The sequence below is a fragment of the Mus caroli genome, unplaced genomic scaffold (assembly GCF_978045245.1).
Source record: "Mus caroli unplaced genomic scaffold, Mus_caroli_1 scaffold_15, whole genome shotgun sequence".
Taxonomy (NCBI): Eukaryota; Metazoa; Chordata; class Mammalia; order Rodentia; family Muridae; genus Mus; species Mus caroli.
In genome coordinates this window covers 108,846,677-108,865,135 of record NW_028227270.1, presented here as the reverse complement: position 1 = coordinate 108,865,135, position 18,459 = coordinate 108,846,677, and the positions used below count along the sequence as shown (strand labels likewise).

Below are 18,459 nucleotides of genomic sequence, written 5' to 3'. Positions count from 1 at the left end.
TGGGGTTATTTTATAAATAGAAATCCCACAGAAGATTGTCTTCCTAGAACATGGAGTTCTATGAACCCCCAAACAGGTAGATAATTGGCAAGATGCCACGGATGTTTCTGTAACATGTTTGTGTAGTAGACACATGTGGTGAAGAGCCTGAGGTAGGCTTTCAGGAACGCCTGAGAGAAATTATCTTAATTAAAATGACTGGTGTTAGAAGACCCATCTTACTTGTGGGTAGGACTATCCTCTGGGCAGAGGGTCCTGGAGAAAAGAGCTGAGCACTAGCAGGCATGTGTTCATTGCAATCTGCTCTCTTGTTGTGGAGGCAACCAACCAGCTACTTCAAGCCCCTTCCACCTTAATTCCTTCCCCAAGATACAATGTGCCACAGAAATAACCATTTCTCCACTAAGCTGCTTTTATCAGGAAATGATATCATAGCAAGAAGAAAAGAAACTAAGACACCCAGCAATGCATGGGAGCTGCTGGACACTGCTTGCTGGTGTGAGGTCTCGCTACATGATGATACCAAATAAGAGCACAAATTTCTCTGAAAAGGATAAAAGAGAACTTGAAAGTAAGTGCACATTTCAGGTCTTACCTTCTAGCATAGACAGCAGCATGACCACCATGTCCTTCTGGAGATCCATAAGTTCTTTTAAGAGCTCAATCTGGCTGGAATCCTAGAAACAATGGATTGCGTTTGAGAGAAGGGGAAGAGAATGTGGCCAGATCACGTCAGTCTCACAGAGAACTTTCTGGTTGAAGATACTAAGCCCCTTAAGGCACTGTAGAACTATAGAATGTCAAATATAAACACATGGCTTACTGAAAATAAATTGTTGATGAAGTAACGAACTTCACTGCTCACTTTGATGTGTGTTTGCTGAAGTACCTGCAAGAACATGTGCCCGACAGGTGTGTAGAAGAATCCAAGTCCTGGGAATCATGCTAAGGCCGGACAAGATTCAGCTGTGCAGATATTGGACACATTTTCACTTGAAAAGGAAACAATTTTTCTTCACTCTGACATTTCTTCTTACTCTTTTTTATATGTATATATTTATAAAGTGTGCACATGTGTGCATGTGGGCATGCTCATATCCCACTGTAAGCATGTAGAGGCCATAGGACAGTTTTCAGGTAGTGGCTCTCTCCTTCCACCATGTGTGTCCTGGGGACCAAAGTTGGTCCCCAGGCTTGGCAGCTAGTGCCTTCATCCTCTTAGACACCTCTCTTCTGACCCTAACACTTGCATTTGTTCTATCATGTGCTGGGCACCCCTTACCAAAGGTGTGTCAGACCATTAGATACCAGCAAGATGCCTTGCATCAGAGAGGGTGCCAGGATGAGATTATTTTTTTTCTATTCATGCATCTTTAATTTGAAATGGGAATTAAAGGTAAGGAAGCAAGAAGTTATTTCTAACAGACTTTGCAAATTTACATCAAAACATGTTCCCTTTTTTATCTTTATAACCACTGTCTTCTCTTTGACTTTCAGAAAGTTGCTTCCCTGGTAGCTTGAATGTCATCTTTGCTTCTGTGTGACCCTGTAAGAACTTCCCCTTTTTCACTTTTGCTTGTGTGTGACCCTGTAAAAACTTCCACTCCTTAACAAATTTATCACAAGTTTCAAATCCCTTTTCAGTATCCATAAGAGGGAAGAAAATCCCCAGTGAACAAAGAACAGAGAATGAGTCGGGAGCCAATGGCTTTCTTCTGCACCTTATGGGTACCTGGAGTTACACGCACATACCCAACACACACACACACACACACACACACACACACACATGTTTTTTTAAAGCATTTACCTTAATTAGCTATATGATATGTTATTTATGAGTTCAATAAAAATAAAGTGATTTTATTACAAAATAAATTAAAATTTTAAAATGAAGTAATTGATATAGATTAAAAGACCCTTAGGGGAGAGATATAAAGAGATAATATCAGATTTAAGGAAGCAAGTATAGTTGGTGGCTCTAGTCCATGTTGTACCTACTCAGTTAAAGGCATTGACTTACCTGAGACAGCTTCATCTGCATGTGTGCAAATACATGAAGGAAGCCCACAACAGCATCCCACAGCCTGCTGTGTGCCAGGCTCTGCTGATTTCCAGTACAAGGGCCCTGCAGCATGAACAGAGAGACAATGATCATTTAGGATCATTTATTGGCCCAAGGAAACTTTAGGGAATAAAGAAATCTTACTCTCTGTTCACACATCTCATTACCAGGTCCTTATCTATGAAGATAGAGGCATAAAATGCAAGAGATATGGTAGGGATAAGGTGCCCTCAACAGTTGGTGTCCAACCTGCAATTACCTAGTTAAGTGTACCTAAAAATGTCTCAGGGATTTTGTCAGTTTGTTTTTGTATGAATACTAACACACTGGGGATACTAATCATTTCTTCTATTTAGAGGAAAAGAGGAGGGTACTGATGGCTTGGTTGTTCAGTCAAATTGATAGTTACTACCTTGTGTAGAAAAAATACATTAAACTAGTGTGGCGGCAAAGACCTGTGGTACCAACAAGAGGGAGGAGTTCAAGGTCGTCTCTGGCTACTTAGTAGCTAGAGACCAGTCTGCAGTCTGCACTCCATGAGACCCTTCCAGAAAACAAAGACAACCACCAACAATAAACATGAAAATATGCTTAAGGAGGAAAAGAACATTTTTTTCTATTCCTAACTAAGTAATGTAGATACAATATTCACAAAGGAAACAACTCTCATGTTTTGTTGTTGAATTATTTCGCAAACAGTGTAGCCACTGACAGTTTTTAAGTTAATATTTATCATTAATCTCATAAATCCTAAATTCAAAGGAACTGAATCTGTTATAATATATACATATATATATATATATATATAATATATACATATATAGTTTTGGAAAGCTATTGGCTGAAAGAGCTCTAGGCTTCAGTCTCCCTTAGAACATAAACCAAGCTACATCATTATAACATGAGCTCAATAGTCAGGGACAAACAAGCAAAGCAACCGCTAATTAGAAGCCTTATTATTCAGCCAATATATATTAATATACATAAAAAGCAGTTCCTTAAATATATACTACATATTAGACACATTATTTAAAATACTCCCAGAAACACAGGATAAAAGTACTCCCACCCTGCCCCCTTGAGGGAGCACTGACTCAATTGCAGGCTGGTTTGGCCTGATTTATAAATAGGTAACTTGTTGAACTCTCAAGTAATTCTTATAAATAAAATTCAGTGATTGTTAAACTCAAATTTTAACTTGGGAGAGGGAAATGGTTCAATGGATAAAAAGGACTGCGTGAGACTGATGAGATTAATTAATCCCTGTGATCTACATTTAAAAGAAAAGCCAGATTCAGAGGGTACATGTGTAATCTTAGTCCTTTTATATGGAGGTAGAGGCAGGATTGTAAGGAGCTTTGCAGGCAAGCTAGACTGGAGTACTTTCCACAGAAATGAAAATAAGAGAGATTGCCTTGCGACAAGGTACAAGACTGTGGTAAAATCTGCCCTCAAAACAATAATCTGTGGCATTTTGTTGCTAGTGAAGTGCATCTGCAACACACTAACACCTGGTGCAGGTATCAGAGAGAAAAGATCCCAAGATTACAGGTGAACAGCAGAAAACCAGCTTGGCCTTTGTTTAGTGACAATTTCCTCTGGGACATATTTAAGGTTCTAAATTGGAGTAAGAGTTTTGCATCACACTGGGCTAACTAGGACTTGTGGAGCAGTCCTGAAAACGCAACAGTGGCAAGCCTAAGGCTGAACATGCACTATAACCTTACCAAATGAATAGTGTAGCAACCCATTATTTTGGACTAAAACCTGCTGGAAATCAAAATTGAGCCATTCGTGATAAGCTTCCAGGTTACAAAGTCAAAAGTGAAGCTGTTACCCTGACCTTCAAATCAGCTGAAAAGAAAATGGCTTTAATTCTGAGATCTTGTCCCCTTGGGAAGACCAGGAAAGTGCTTCCTCATCAGGATCCTGACACAAAAATCAAACCTAAGTCTGACCCTTTATCCTGATGCTGGTCGGTTACTCTTTGTAGATCATTTTGACTCCCTGGTCCTGAAGACAGGGAGAGTGACTAGCCTGCAATCTTCAGCTTCTTTGGTTCTTTCTTCCAGCTCATTGATGGACTTCTTTTATTTTACCAAATGAAGTGCTGTCCCATTCCAGAATTGGGAAATAATGCTAACTATGACAGGAAATGATATTATGTGATTTCACCCACGTAAATCCTTCAAAGCTAAAAGGATGTAGTGTACATTCAAGAACCTGCTCCCCCTTAGGCTGCTTATGTCTGGGAGCTGTTAGCAAATCTAAACACAGGCTCTTAGATGCTACCTTTTAATTATTCCTGTGCAACTTCAACCTCACTGTCTCTGAACTACTATAAACTACGTGTTAACAACCCAGTTTCTCATCTCTTTCCTTCCTTTCATAATTATTGAGTGTTCAACAGTTACTACAGGACCTAGAAATGTAGCATTACACAAACTACTCCTCTAGAGCCTCTCTAATGACCACAGTTTCACTGTGTCTAGTTGTATACACCAACCTCATATTTAGTGTAGATATTGGTAAAGAGAAGGCAAAGAATGAACTGAAGGGCTGGGGAGATAGGTGAGAGGCCCAGCATGCACAGGGCAGCTCACAACGGCCTGGAATTTTAGCTCCAGGATATCTGACACTCTCTTCTGACTTCTCTGGGCACCCACACATACAAAAAATAAATACATGAATAATATATATATATATATATATATATACACATATATACATATACACACACATATATACATACATATATATGTACATACATATATAATTAATTTTTAATTCAATAGGAATGTGGAGTATATTTTAGGTGCAATACATTTTCTATGAATTCAATAACTGATTAAATTCTATCTCTGTCTAGCTATCTATCTATCTATCTAGCTATCTATCTATCATCTATCTATCTATCAACTATCTACCTTACATCTATCTGTAAGTACTGGAGATTGAACCTAGAGCTAGGCATGTGCTTTCCTTCTGACCTATATCTGCCCTTTTTACTTTTTATTTTGCGACAGGATCTACTAACTTGGCCATGTTGCTGAGGTTAGAACTCACTCTGCAGCCTAGACAGGCATTGGATTTAAGAGTTTTCTACCTCACGTGGTGATTTGCAGGAATGACAAGTCTGTGCCCCCGGGCCCTGTTCAGAAGAGTCTCTTTAAAACGGTTGTCTCTGTCTCTCTTTACACAGCTGAAATGCTTGCTGCTTACCTGGATGTACTCCGTGAGCGTGTTGAACACCTGCTTCGCCACTTGAATGGCTTTGGAAAAGTTACGCTGCCCCTGCTCATCTATGATGTCCTTGCCAGAGTAGTACCAATAGAAATCACTAATGGACTCCTGGAAAACAGAGACCATGCTGTGGACGGGCATTAGCCAGTTCACACTGACCCAACCAAGCTTGGACGCCAGCATAGAGAGATCTTAAACACAGTGGCAAAAGGAAAGCTGTGAAATAAACACCTGTCACCAGCAACCTCCCCAAGGGCAAGGTGTGGGAAAACCCCATTACCTCCAACAACACCCCTACCGAAATAACAAGCAGAGAACTTAGCTTTGAAAATTGCTTTCTGATGACCATAGATTTGACAAGGGGAATAATTCAGGAAACTAATGTACTTGTCTGCTGAGTGAATTTAGATGTTTATAAAGTGATCCTGGTAAGTAGGCAGGCCATGGAACAACATTTTAGAGGTTACAGATGTCTGCCCTCCTTTTTCTCCAAAGAAACCATGAGTATTTCACCAAGGTGAGTCTATAGCTAGGAGCTATGGAGATCCTAACTTCGGTAGCTAAGGACAGTGGCTGGCCTGCTCATGATCATTGACAGCCTCAAGCAGGCTCCTATGACATCGATATTCACAGAAATGTTCCATGTCAACACATTTTCAAGAGCTCTTCATTGTCTAAACAAATGACATAATTTTGTTAAAGATATGAACTACATTTGACTTTGGTAACATAGTCTCAGAACTTGCAAATATTTTTTTTTTCAGAAGTGCCTTTAGATATATTTGCTTCATAGGGGACCTTTCTCCCATTAAGGAGAGGAAGGGTGAGAAGAGGGAAGAAATGAAGTTAGGGGAGAGAGAGTAAGGCAGGGTGGGAGGGAGGGAGAAAGAAAGGGGTGAGGCAAAAGAAGGGAGAAAGATGAAGAAAAGAAAAGAAAAGAGCAGAAGAGAGGCAAGGAAGAGAAAAGAGGGGAGGAGAGAAGAGGGGAGGAAAGGGGAAGGAAAGGGAAGGGAAGGGAGGGCAGGAGAGGGCAGGGCAAGGCAGGGGAGGGGAGGGGAGGACAGGACAGGGCAGGGAAATGGAGGGGAAGGGTGGGGAGGAGAGACTAAACTGGCCATACTTCTTCATTTTCAAAGGAAGATAGGCCTGGCCTGGTGATGTCATGTTATAATCCCAGCTGTTGATGGTAGAACAGCCTAAGACAAAGCTCGAAAGTTTAAAGGCTTCCTGGGATATAGAGGGAGTTCAAGGCTTTGAGTTAGAATCCTGATACCAGGGAGAATTTTTTTAAAAGATATTAAAGAAAAAGCTGGAAGCTTAAATTTCTACATCTGTCTGCCTGCCTGCCTTCCTTCCTTTCTCCCTTCCTTCCTTCCTTCCTTCCTTCCTTCCTTCCTTCCTTCCTTCCTTCCTTCATCTTCTTTCTTTCTTTCTTTCTTTCTTTCTTTCTTTCTTTCTTTCTTTTATAGGACACTGAGAGAAATAAAACCTTTATGGAGCCACTGTCATTGTACAGCCTCATCCCTTGGCTACAACGTGGCAAACTGGTTAAACATAATTAGAGTGTCCAAAGCATTTTTAAGCAACAAGGTTTTGGGTTAAATTTTATTTTATTTTATTTTTCTTTTGGTTTTTCGAGACAGGGTTTCTCTAAATCAGTGAAAATACTAAGACAACAGTAAAACTCAGTTTGGTGTGCCAGGAGGCAGTGGGGTGGACTTGCTTTTGTATCTTTGTATCTCTCTCCCTAGAGGTGACTCAACAGCAGGAACAGTGTGTCAAAGTGCTTCACAAAACAAACTAAAATACTATTGACCTCAGAAGGAGAGGTTACAAAAAGTAGAATTATAGGAAGATTGAAATCAAAGGTAAAGCTCACATTTTAGCCAGAAATCCACACACATTCAAACCCACTTAGCATTCCTGCGGTTGGCCAGCTGACCCTAGTGTCACGCATGGCTGGCAGATGCGACCACTTACCTGCACTCGAAGGAGGTAGTCCACGGTAGAGATGATGATATTAACTGTGGTGTTGTTGCCCGTCTGAGTTCTCAGGTAATTCTGAAAGTCTACACAAAACCAAATTTTTTTTATTAAAAGCCCCTCAGAAGTACAAGTAAGGTGACCCTACAAGTCAATGATGCCACAAAACCATAACATTAGTGTGGCCAGAGGCTTGTTTGTCTGATCTCTTAAACATGAAATCATTCACATTTCCTATAAACCTCCAGTTAACTCGTGGTAGAGAGTCTGCCTCATATGTGTAAGACCCCAGGTTCAATTTCCAGCCACATAAATGAAAAGCAAAATGAGTGATGATCTCCCCAAACCTACTTCACAGAAGGCCAGTGCTCAGCTCCAGACTAAGACATTGCTAGTATCAGCTCATCCCATGTTCTAGAGATCTGGATATATAAGTGACTGGGGATGTTTCCACCCTTGAGGACATAAAATGGAATTATCTATTCAGGAACCGTGTGCTCTCAAGTTCTACACAAAAATGTTTGGAAGACAAAGGTGACATTGAGTAAGGAGTATTTCCTCTCCGTTTGGAACTGCACACTGGCCCAGAGCTGGGTATAAAAACCAGGAAATAGAAATACATCAAGCAACATAGACAAATGTATGCCCAAGGTCAATAAAAATCAGGAAAAAAAAAGATAGCCATCCACATTACTGTGAAGCTATCTAAATTATTATCATCATCATTATTATCACCACCACCACCACATCCCTTGTTTTCACTAACATTAAAATAATAGGAAGATCAAGAAAGCCAGGAACATGGTACATTCTTGTAATCTCAGCATTTGGGAGGCAGGGGCTGGAGGAGGCTGGTGTACACAGCCAGTTTGGAGCTAGCAAGGCTAGTAAGACTTTGTCTCAAAAAACTAGGAGGGAGAGGGGAAAGAGAAGTAAAGAAAGCTGGGAAGGGAGTGAGAAAGAGTGGAAATGGGAGGGGGGAACAAGGGACTGAGGAGGGAGAGAGGGGTGGATTGGATGGATGGATGGATGGATGGATGGATGGATGGATGGATGGAAAGACAGATGGATGCATGGATGGATGCATGGAGGCAGTCAGGCATGGATAGAGGGAAGGAGGCAGGGAGGGAAGTGGAGAGAGAGGGAGGGAGGCAGGGAGGGAAGGAGGCAGGAAGGGAAGGAGAGAGAGGGAGGGAGGGAGGCAAGGAAGGAGGGAGGCAGAGAGCCAAGCAGGGAGGGAGGAAGGGAAGGAGAGAGAAAGGCAAGAAGGCACTCAGGGAGAGAGGGAGGGAGAGAGGCAGGGATGGAGGGAGGAAGGGGGCAGGAAGAAAAGCAGAAAGAGGGAGGGAGAGAGGCAGGGAAGGAGGGAGGCAGGAATAGGGGCAGAGAGACAAACAGGAAGGAAGGCAAGCAGGGAGAGAGGGAGGGAGGGGCAGAAGGAGGGAAGAAGGGAGGGAAGCAAAGACAGAAGGAAGTGAAGATGAAAAACTATTTAAAGATTTTAAAAGCATCAGTTCCACCTATCAACTGCCATGGTGCAGAGCTCAGTGCCTGCAAAACAATGCTCAGGTGTGTCCCACCAACTCAGAAGCCGAAGCCCAGTCAGAAGCCAAGGGTGTCTGCCTTCATAGCAGAGCACCTCACTTCCTGGCCACCATCTGCATGGATCACACATCACCCACCTGAGTTGTGCCCCTCACAAAGCAGCTGCAGGAATCGGAAGAGGTCACAGGTGAACTCGTCATCCTGCAGAACCTTCTCCCCTGTGGGAAGGACAGAGGATGAACAGTGACCATCCCCAGGAGTGCCCTCCCACTTGCCCCCACCTCCAACACTTGCACATCCAGCTAGCAGCTTTCTGCACCCAGAACAGAACCACGTCCCAGCCACCACCGGGCTTCTATCTGAAGCTCCTGGGATCATGCGCTTGGCAGATAGATGTGCTTTTTTCTTTATCAGAAAAGAACAGGTCAATCTTAAAATTCGGGGTTCTCTCTGTTAGAAGTAGCAGCATGGGTTGGCAACATTTTACAAATAACCCAAAGGTTGAGCCTTCCTTCCCTGATACCTTGTGTCGTGAATAGTAATGAACTCTACATCTTTTATAAATATTAGACTCTCTTTGCTCTTGGAGGCATGACCACATGGTTCATTGGCAAAGCCACTAACAAACAAAACAACACTCAGTATTTCTTTTAATAAATTATAATTAAAAGATCTTCGTGAATATTGTCAACTGCTAGAAATGGTCAACCCATGTTAACTTTTCATCAACCTGTCAACTAACTAAAAAAGGCAGTAGCTCGGGTGTCTCAAATAAAGATGCCTAGTGGGGCAGTGTTTTCAGAGGATGGGGAGGATTGTCCCTGTGAAACCCCATGAAAGACTTAGGAGCTCAGCTGAGAGCTGATCACTAACAGAGAAAGGTAGGAAGACAAGATGGCCGGCCCTTGGGCAGAAGCCATGTTGAATTATAAAAAGTATACATACATCATGATTAATACTGAAGACTTAGGAAAGGGCTTGATCCCTTACCTATTTTGCAATTCACAATCCCAGTTTCCTTCTAGACACAAAAGCACAAGGAAAGAAACAAACACGAAACAGCATCACACAAATGAAAACTGATTGTTAAAGCAAAATAATGTGCAACTGGGAAAAAAATGTCAACGTTATGAATGTCTTCTTAGGAATGTGTATTATTTAGAAAGAAAAATGACCAAAAAAAAAAAGCTGCTTTGCCAGTGAATGGATGTACTAATGTATTTAAATAAAATAATAGCTGTTCAGGCTGGGAAGAGTTGGGGTTGAGAAAGGACACTATGCAATCAATGCTCATGGGCTCAGCTAGATAGATGAATGATCATGGAGACACGAGAGCTGATGGACTTACCAGTCCGTAGTCTGTGACTTTCAAAGTGAGAGGCTTCATATAATGGTAGGGGTAGGAAGCAAAACCATTTTGGTAACTAATGTAAACATTAAAAATGTATATATAATCATTGCACCTGTTTCCCTACTCACTCCCAAGAAATGATAAAAATCACCAAGCACATCAATCTACTGATGCAGCAAATTCAGAGAGTAAGAGGAACCCCCACACATGGCTGATAAGTCCATTCCTCAACGCTTAGGTCCATGATAGGAGAACAGTTTAGGCTGATAGACAAGCTAAACTCTCCATTGATGATTCAAGGTATCATTTTCATGAGCCGTATAAATCAGAAGACTCTTCAAAATGATATTGAAATCAAACGATTATGAATTCATTCAGACATATTGATTCTTTCCCTGTGGGCCCATTAATATTTTTTTTATTTCAGAAAATGAAAAACCGCATAGTATGTATGTATGTATGTATGTATGTATGTATGTACGTATTTTTTTCAATGTTCAAAATGTCAATGGCCTTGTGGAAACTATTCAGAAAAAAATAACTCTAAAGTAACAACACTGAGGTAGTCCATTTGTGTGTCCAGCAGGCAATACATTACAATCAGACTTTCATTATTGTTGCCATAGTGACTATAAACTGAAACACATATAAGAAACTTCATTTATTTATAAGCACATCACACACATTAGAAGAATGGGGAAGATGGGAGGACAGGAGTGGATGGGCCAAGCCTCTGCTCACTATCAGTGATGCCAGGTATATCCTAGGACACTCTGCTTCATGAACTCACTACTATTCAACTAAAATGCTGCCATCACCCATGCTGCCAATATGTGATCTAGTAACAGAGACAGAAGATGGCTTTATGTCTGCAGATGGTGCACAATCAAAGGTCTGTTTGTGTTATATGCAAAAGAAAGTCCCCTGTCAGATGCAAACTAATAGCAATAATAAGTAATGAAATGGAGGAGTCATATGGAGTTGAAAGTGTTTTTACATTTGTAATGGTCCTATGGGGGATGATATGAATAATATGAAGCATATCCCTCTGCTTAGGATGTCCAATACACAGATGGAACTGTTTAGATGCTGTTGCTTGTGAGGACTTTGTTCTTTGCTTCTTAGTTATTTCTGTCTATAAGATGAGGCCACCATGTAGCCTGCCAACTGCTCTACATCCTCTACAGTGTGCTTATAAATTATAAAGATGGGAGCAACATGCCTGCCTGAGAGACTGTTATTTGCCCATATTTAACTGTATGTATAGCTTAGGAAAATCATCACCCTCATTGAAAGGTAGCTACGTATTCACAATATTTTAAAATTTCATTATGAAGAAACCACATAGACCTTCTTCATTTAAAGAAAGAATGAAACAGAGATGCCAATTTTATGTGACCTAATAAAATTAACACATGTTATTCCTACAGTTGATTTACCTGGGCTACGCAACAAAGAGTATCTGTTTAAGATCAATTAGACATATGTGCTGCAGTAGAGATGTGTGTATGTCTGTGTCTTTATGTAGAACTAGGGATTATTCAGAACGACCATGATACCATTTGAAGTTCTTAGCCTCTTTCCCAGATAAAACTTAGATTGATTGCTAATATTAATGGATAATTAATTGGCAATACTTATGAATAGATCCATAAATTTTAGTGTCATACATAAGAATTATATTTAGTATATACATAAAAATAATTGAAAAGGGATAGATCTCAAAGACTCATTGTTATAGGGTCCTGTTATATCCATATTTCTAATAATAAGTATCTGTACCAAGGAAGTTTCCGCATAATCTCTCATTTAAATAAATCTCAAAAATGCCCTCATGATAACAGAAAAAAATAATTTCAAACTGATTTTTAGAGGACTTAGATATCTGTTTTATGTGATATCAAACTGAAGAACTAATTCTGAAGACACTATTAAGTAGCTAGAAACTTGGGAATTTCATTGCCTGGGTTTAGTTCCAACATCACCTCTTAAGAAACATCATCATAATTTCTGTAGTTATTTTACAATACAGCTAGCAACTAACGTCTTAAAACAGGTTCTCAGCTCACATTTAGTGACCATGAGCTTGTGCTAGAAACAGGATTTCATTTAGACTTAAATAATATAAATTAAGTTGGTATAATCTATTTTACAATTCAAGAAATAACTTGGAATGTAGGGAACTCATAAAGTCATTTGCTGGTAAAAGATCTGAGTCCAGAGACTGTCAGTAAACATACAAATGTCTCCTCTAGGCCCAGTGTCTTTCTAGATGAACAATAACCTGAACATGAGTAACCCTGAAGTCTGATGGAGGAGGCAGGCAGAGAACAGTATATTTCTAGATTTCATGGTCTTTCTGCATCAAGTGTACCATCCCAGCTAGACTTTGTAAAGTTAGCATCAGGAACTACTGAAATCTTTGACTAACAACCATCATGTATACCATATGTTCTTCACATTATAGAACCCAAGGAAACCGTTTCTATGATGTGGTTTGTAGAAAATGTAATGATTAGCTTTAACTGTCAATCTGACAAAGTCTGGAAACACCTAGGATATGGACCTTTGGACATGCCTATGAGGGATTATCTTGATTATATTAAATGACATGAGAAGACCCATCTTGACTGTGAGGGATACTAGACTATATCCATAAAGTAGAGAGAGCGAGCTATGTATAACATTCCTTGTGTTCTGTTTCTTGACAAGGGCTTCAATGTAACCAGCAAGTCACACTCTTGCTACTTTGATTCCCCACCATGATGGACTGTGCTCTTGACCTGTGAACCAAAACTGAACCTTTTCTCCCTGAAGTTGCCCTGTCAGGATGTTTGATCCTGATAGGATCCAGAAAAGATACTAACACAAGCAGTCTTTCACCTTAAGTCTCCCACTTTGCTATGGAGAAAAACAAACTCTTTACCTACTCATTTTGTGTTTGGACAAGGGCTCAAACTCATTAAGGTGCTTGAAATTTGCAGTGTACTGATTGATTTATGTCAACTTGACATAGCTAGAGTCATTTTAGAAGAGGGAGCCTCGGTTGAAAAAAATTACTCTCACAAGACTGGCCTAGGGCAAGCCTGTGGGATGTTTCTTGACTGATGACTGATAAGGGTAGCTACAGACCACACTGTAGGAAGTACTACCCATGAGCAGATAGTGCTGGGGGCTAAAGCTGGATGAGAAAGTAGCTGAGGAACAATTCAGTAAGCAGCACTCCTCCATGGCCTCTGCTTCAGTGTCTACCTCTAGGTTCCTGGCTTTAGTTCCTGCCCTGACTTTCCTCAATGGTAGAGTATGACATGTGAGTTCTAAGTGTATATAAACTCTTTCCTCACCAAGTTGTTTTGGTCATGGTGTTTAATCACAGCAACAGAAACTGAACTAAGACAAGGAACAGATGCAAAGCCTCAAAGCCATGATGCTAGGTCATACAGCCTACACGTTTGAAACAGTGTATTTTGGTAGGCTGTATCTGTAACATTCTATATATGCCACAGAACACATCTACTAAACCTGAATTAGTGAGAGACTGTGTATACAAGATGTTCCTATTTCAGAGACCAAGACAAGTTTTAAAAAAATAATAGCAGAGTGACTCTTGTTACTCAAGTGAATTAAAGTAGCCACATGCAAATTGTCAAACTTGGGGAGATTGCTTCTCTTAAGCCAGAATGTGGGCAACTCGTTGGTCACTTTTCTCCCTGAAATTCCCACTGTTCTTTGTAGTTTCTATTCAGTATTCTGGCTGACCTCTCCCTCCCTTCAGACAGTAATTGCCTTCATCAACAATGTTGTCTCAAAATACAAATTCAGCAACTGAAGGAAAATGCTCTCCAGATAAAACCCATGATCTCCTGGCAGCTGCCTTTGGAGGACCCATGGTCTGTTTATTATAGTAATGGTCCTGAGAAATCTGTGTACATTAGTGTCAGGGCAGCCCTTTTGACATATTCTTCTACAAGTGATCTTAGGACCTTCATCCCAGGTGGGACATTTAACACTGCTCATAATGTCATTTATTTAAGATTCTTCTATGATGACAGGAAGAAACAGAAATTTCTTGGCGGAGTAGATAAGATCTTGCATAGTTTCCCACTGTAAATTGAAGCCCTCCCCCGTCCCCAATCAACAAAAGGGGGTAGATTACATGTTTAATGTTCTACGAGGCTAAATGACTGATCTAATCAGTATGTCTGTCATTTGTGGAGAGCTAGAATGTTTAAAGTCCAGAACCAAACTATCTTAGACTACTTCAGCCCCATAAATTGCTATTTAAGGTGACTTAACACCATTGTAATTATTAGGGGAATCCTTTGTGATGCACAAACAGACCACTGGTATCCAACAAAAATGGCACCGGATAACAGCTGAGGCCTGCAGCAGATATTTCTTCAACTTTCTGAAACCCACCTAATGGTGTTTCCAACAATGTACTTACAATATTTTTATTTATGGTGTTCTTTGTTTTGTAACAAAAACAAAACAAAACTTTGTAAAACTGTTACCACACTGGGGTATGATATTTATGATATTTGGAGTGACCTAAATCTGTGTTCCTAGATCTTAGTCTCTTAAGGTTGGATCAAGAATCAACTCTCTCCTATTCTTTTGGAGACACGGCTTGGGTTTTTAACACTGACACCATTAACTATCTACAGTCTACACTAATCAAATTATCTCTTCAACTAGTCTTCTGACTAGGTTATTCCCAATTCTTGCTTCCATTCTGTACACTAAACTTTCATATGTTACTCTCTACAGGGAGTCCCTGACTTCTCAGACTCCCACTTCAGGCAAGATTTCACCACTATTATGACAAGTCATGACCCCAGCTGGAGGAAATTCTAGTAACTCCACTCATAAGTCAAACACTCTGAAATCATTTGCTTGTAAATCTCTATATAATATGGAATTCTCAAAAATCTTCTCCTCCCATGGCCAGGACACCAGTCAGCACATTTCAGATTCCACTAAGTGCTTCAAAGGTTTAAAAGGAAAGGTGTTTGCTTCCATGAACCAACATCAAAGTCTTTCCTAACAGCAAGGGGAAGAATAAAATATATAGGACATCAAGATTCACTTGTGAATGGAATTTGAAAAGAGAGAAAACTAGCATATGATGAAGCAATAAAAATACTTTGTATAAAAATATAGGTAGCCAGCCCTTTGAGATTAATAGAATCTTTTCTGCTTAATTAGTTAAAAGTTAATCTTAGTTACTTCAACCTCAAGTGAATTTGGCAGTCTCAACAAATATTAAAACTTTGGCTGTGGGGAGCAGGTATGGCGGTAGTCCCAAAATGGCGCCCGGGACTGCAGCCAAGTCTTATGACTTGCACCTGACTTCCTCATACACCTGAAAATAAGCCACGTCCATCGTGAGAGCTGTGCAGGTGCACCATGATGCAAGATCAAGCCATTTGACAAAGGCCAATGAACTGAGATTGCTCAGACTGGGCTGATGAGGCATAGTTGAGGGGTTATATAAGGGATTGCAATTGGGGGCGAGAGAGAGATTCCTGCGTAGAGAGATTCCTGCTTGCATGTTGAAAGGTTCCTGAATAAACTGCTTTGAGAAGAATGCTGTGTCGTCGCTCTTTTCTGCTGGTTGGAGACAGAAGCGACAAGTGGTGGCCCGTACAGGGAACCTTCTCTTCGTTCAGAACTCATCACAGTCAGGGCAGCTAGCTGGTAAGGTTCCCGGTTTTGGGACGAGTTAAGTTCTCGGATTGAGACTATAAGGTTCCCGGTTTTGGGACAAGTTGCACCAAGCACCATGGGGACTTGAGGTTTGCAGAGGAACAGGGGGTTTTACCAAAAGGGGTTTTGCCGGTCTGGAAGTTAGTGAGAAATTGCATAGAAGGTAGAGAAAGATGTGGCACAGAACTCCAGAGAGGTAATGAGGCGCTGAATCAGGTAAGAGAGGAGCGCTCTCAATTGGTTTGGGCGAGAGGGTCTGTTTGTTTCCTCAGGATCATCAACAGCCGCTGTGGGTCCTGGAGTGGTTGACCAGAGCAGTCCAAAATGAGTGGAGTGGGGATGGTGTGGATGTTCCTGGCGTTGAGGATACTTCCCGTGGTGATGACTGAAGATCCACGTTGGGGAAGCTTATCTGTGTTTTCCAAACCCATGCCACTGACGCATTCAGCATGCTTCGCTGAAGTTACCCTTTTTACCATGGGATGGGGAAATAGCTCCTGTGCAGGAACTGATACAGTTTCAGTTGAGGGGATTGCTGTGCTTTCAAATGATTCAAAATATTTCTCAGAAATGTGTGGTTGGTGTGTGGTGTGAATGGTAGTTGCACAGATCTTTCTCCTCTGAGTATGCTAGTGGGAGGGGCCTGGGGTAATGCAAATTTTTATCAGAATGGGTCTAGTGTGTTTGAAACCTCTGTATCTCAACTTGCTGGAGGACACAATGCTTCCTTTAAGGCTACGCCTGTTTGTTTGTGGCCTCCTTTTGTGTTTATTGTTTATAATGGTAGTTATGAGAATAATGTTGTTAATTGTAGTAGTGATATTTGTTATTATAGTATGTGCTGGAATGCATCTGAATCATTTAGCTGTTGTGACTAGGATGCCTCGCTTTGTACCTTGGCCTGTTCAAGCTCCTTCTGCTATGACTTTGTTTAGACCTAAGAGGGATTTTTGGCATTACTGTGACCATTGTCACTGCTATAGCAATTTCTGCCACCACAGCCATGGCTGCGGCCATATCCCTTACCTCTGTGGTACAAACTGCCATGGCTATGAGTAATTTATCCTCAAGTGTTGCAGATATCTCAGTACCTTAAGGACTGACTGGCCAGCTGGATCTACAGCTGTCTCCCACTTGAAAGAGTGGGCCAGAATTGGTGGACTTGCCCTGTGTCTGATATTAATCAGCATCCTGGCCTTTTGGTGCATTTGCCGTATACAGTTTCATCAGCGCAGAACCCAAGACTTGATGATACAGGCTTTTGCAGCAGTGGAGACAGGACAGTCTCCTCAAGTGTTGCTTGGCATGCTAGAGAAGTAGTCAATGACAGATAAGACTCCCTGGGCATGTCACCAAACGAAGACAGGGATCAAACCAAAGCTGTTTGTCTCCCAATGATGAGTAAGGGGCATTGCTGCAAGGGGCAACCTAAGACAGGCATTATCTCTGCCAAAAAAGAAAAGAGGAGAGCGGGTGTGGCGGTAGTCCCAAAATGGCGCCCGGGACTGCAGCCAAGTCTTATGACTTGCACCTGACTTCCTCATACACCTGAAAATAAGCCACGTCCATCGTGAGAGCTGCGCAGGCCCACCATGATGCAAGATCAGGCCATTTGACAAAGGCCAATGAACTGAGATTGCTCAGACTGGGCTGATGGGGCATAGTTGAGGGGTTATATAAGGGATTGCGATTGGGGACGAGAGAGAGATTTCTGCTTAGAGAGATTCCTGCTTGCATGTTGAAAGGTTCCTGAATAAACTGCTTTGAGAAGAATGCTGTGTCATCACGCTTTTCTGCTGGTCAGAGACAAAAGCGACATTTGGCATGAATAATTTTAAATTGAGCTGAGATTGGAGAAGCTTGTTTGTAGTTTAATGTTAAGGGGATACTTATTTTTAATCAAGAAAATTCTATAGAATCAGATCAACTTCAAAGGTGTATCTTGCCTATGATATCCATACAATGAGCAGAACCAAAACACAATCTCTTCTGCTGTATTCCAGAAGAATCTTTGAAAGAATAAAAACAACATGTTCAGGCTCCTGATGATGAGGTTAAAAGCTTCTGAAAAATAACAAGCTAAAAGGGATGATGGGATGAAAATATTCACATAGGCATCGTTTGTTTGTATGCTTTTCCAAGACAGGGTCTCACTATGTAGTGCTGGCTGTCCTGGAACTCAGCAGGGTTGCCTCAAACTCACAGAGATCCACCTGCCTCTGCCTTCCAAGAGCTGGGATTAAAGGTGTGCACCACTATGTCCAGTTGGCAGAACGCCATTTGTAAGAACCTACATCAAAATAAAAACACATAGAGAGGCAGAACGGCCAATAATGAGGGCACCATACTGCCACCAAATAAAGCTGCTGAAGGCTTTCTGGGTTTTATTTTGGTTGACTTCTTGTCTGTTGTTTTGTTTTGTTTGGGGTTTTTTGTTTTGGTTTGTCTGTTTGATTGTTTTTAATTGGGAGGTGGAGGTCTTTGTCTGAGTGGGAGACATTTAGTAGAGAGCAGGAACAGCAGAGGAGGCGGGGCAGACATAGCAACAACTGCAGTAGGAAAA

The 18,459-nt window shown here is 41.1% G+C and overlaps 1 protein-coding gene across 6 annotated transcripts in view; it reads right to left on the bottom strand.

Annotated features, from left to right (window-relative positions):
* Positions 1–18,459, bottom strand: part of Ryr2 (ryanodine receptor 2) — a 568,461-nt gene that overhangs the window by 43,542 nt on the left and 506,460 nt on the right. For all 6 annotated transcript variants that reach the window (XM_085831287.1, XM_085831288.1, XM_085831289.1 and 3 more), the window contains 5 exons: positions 8,974–9,054; positions 7,289–7,377; positions 5,288–5,416; positions 2,024–2,128; positions 596–677 (listed from right to left, as the gene is read on the bottom strand). In XM_085831287.1, coding sequence (XP_085687413.1) covers positions 596–677; positions 2,024–2,128; positions 5,288–5,416; positions 7,289–7,377; positions 8,974–9,054 — 486 coding nt within the window. The remainder of the gene's footprint in view (positions 1–595; positions 678–2,023; positions 2,129–5,287; positions 5,417–7,288; positions 7,378–8,973; positions 9,055–18,459) is intronic.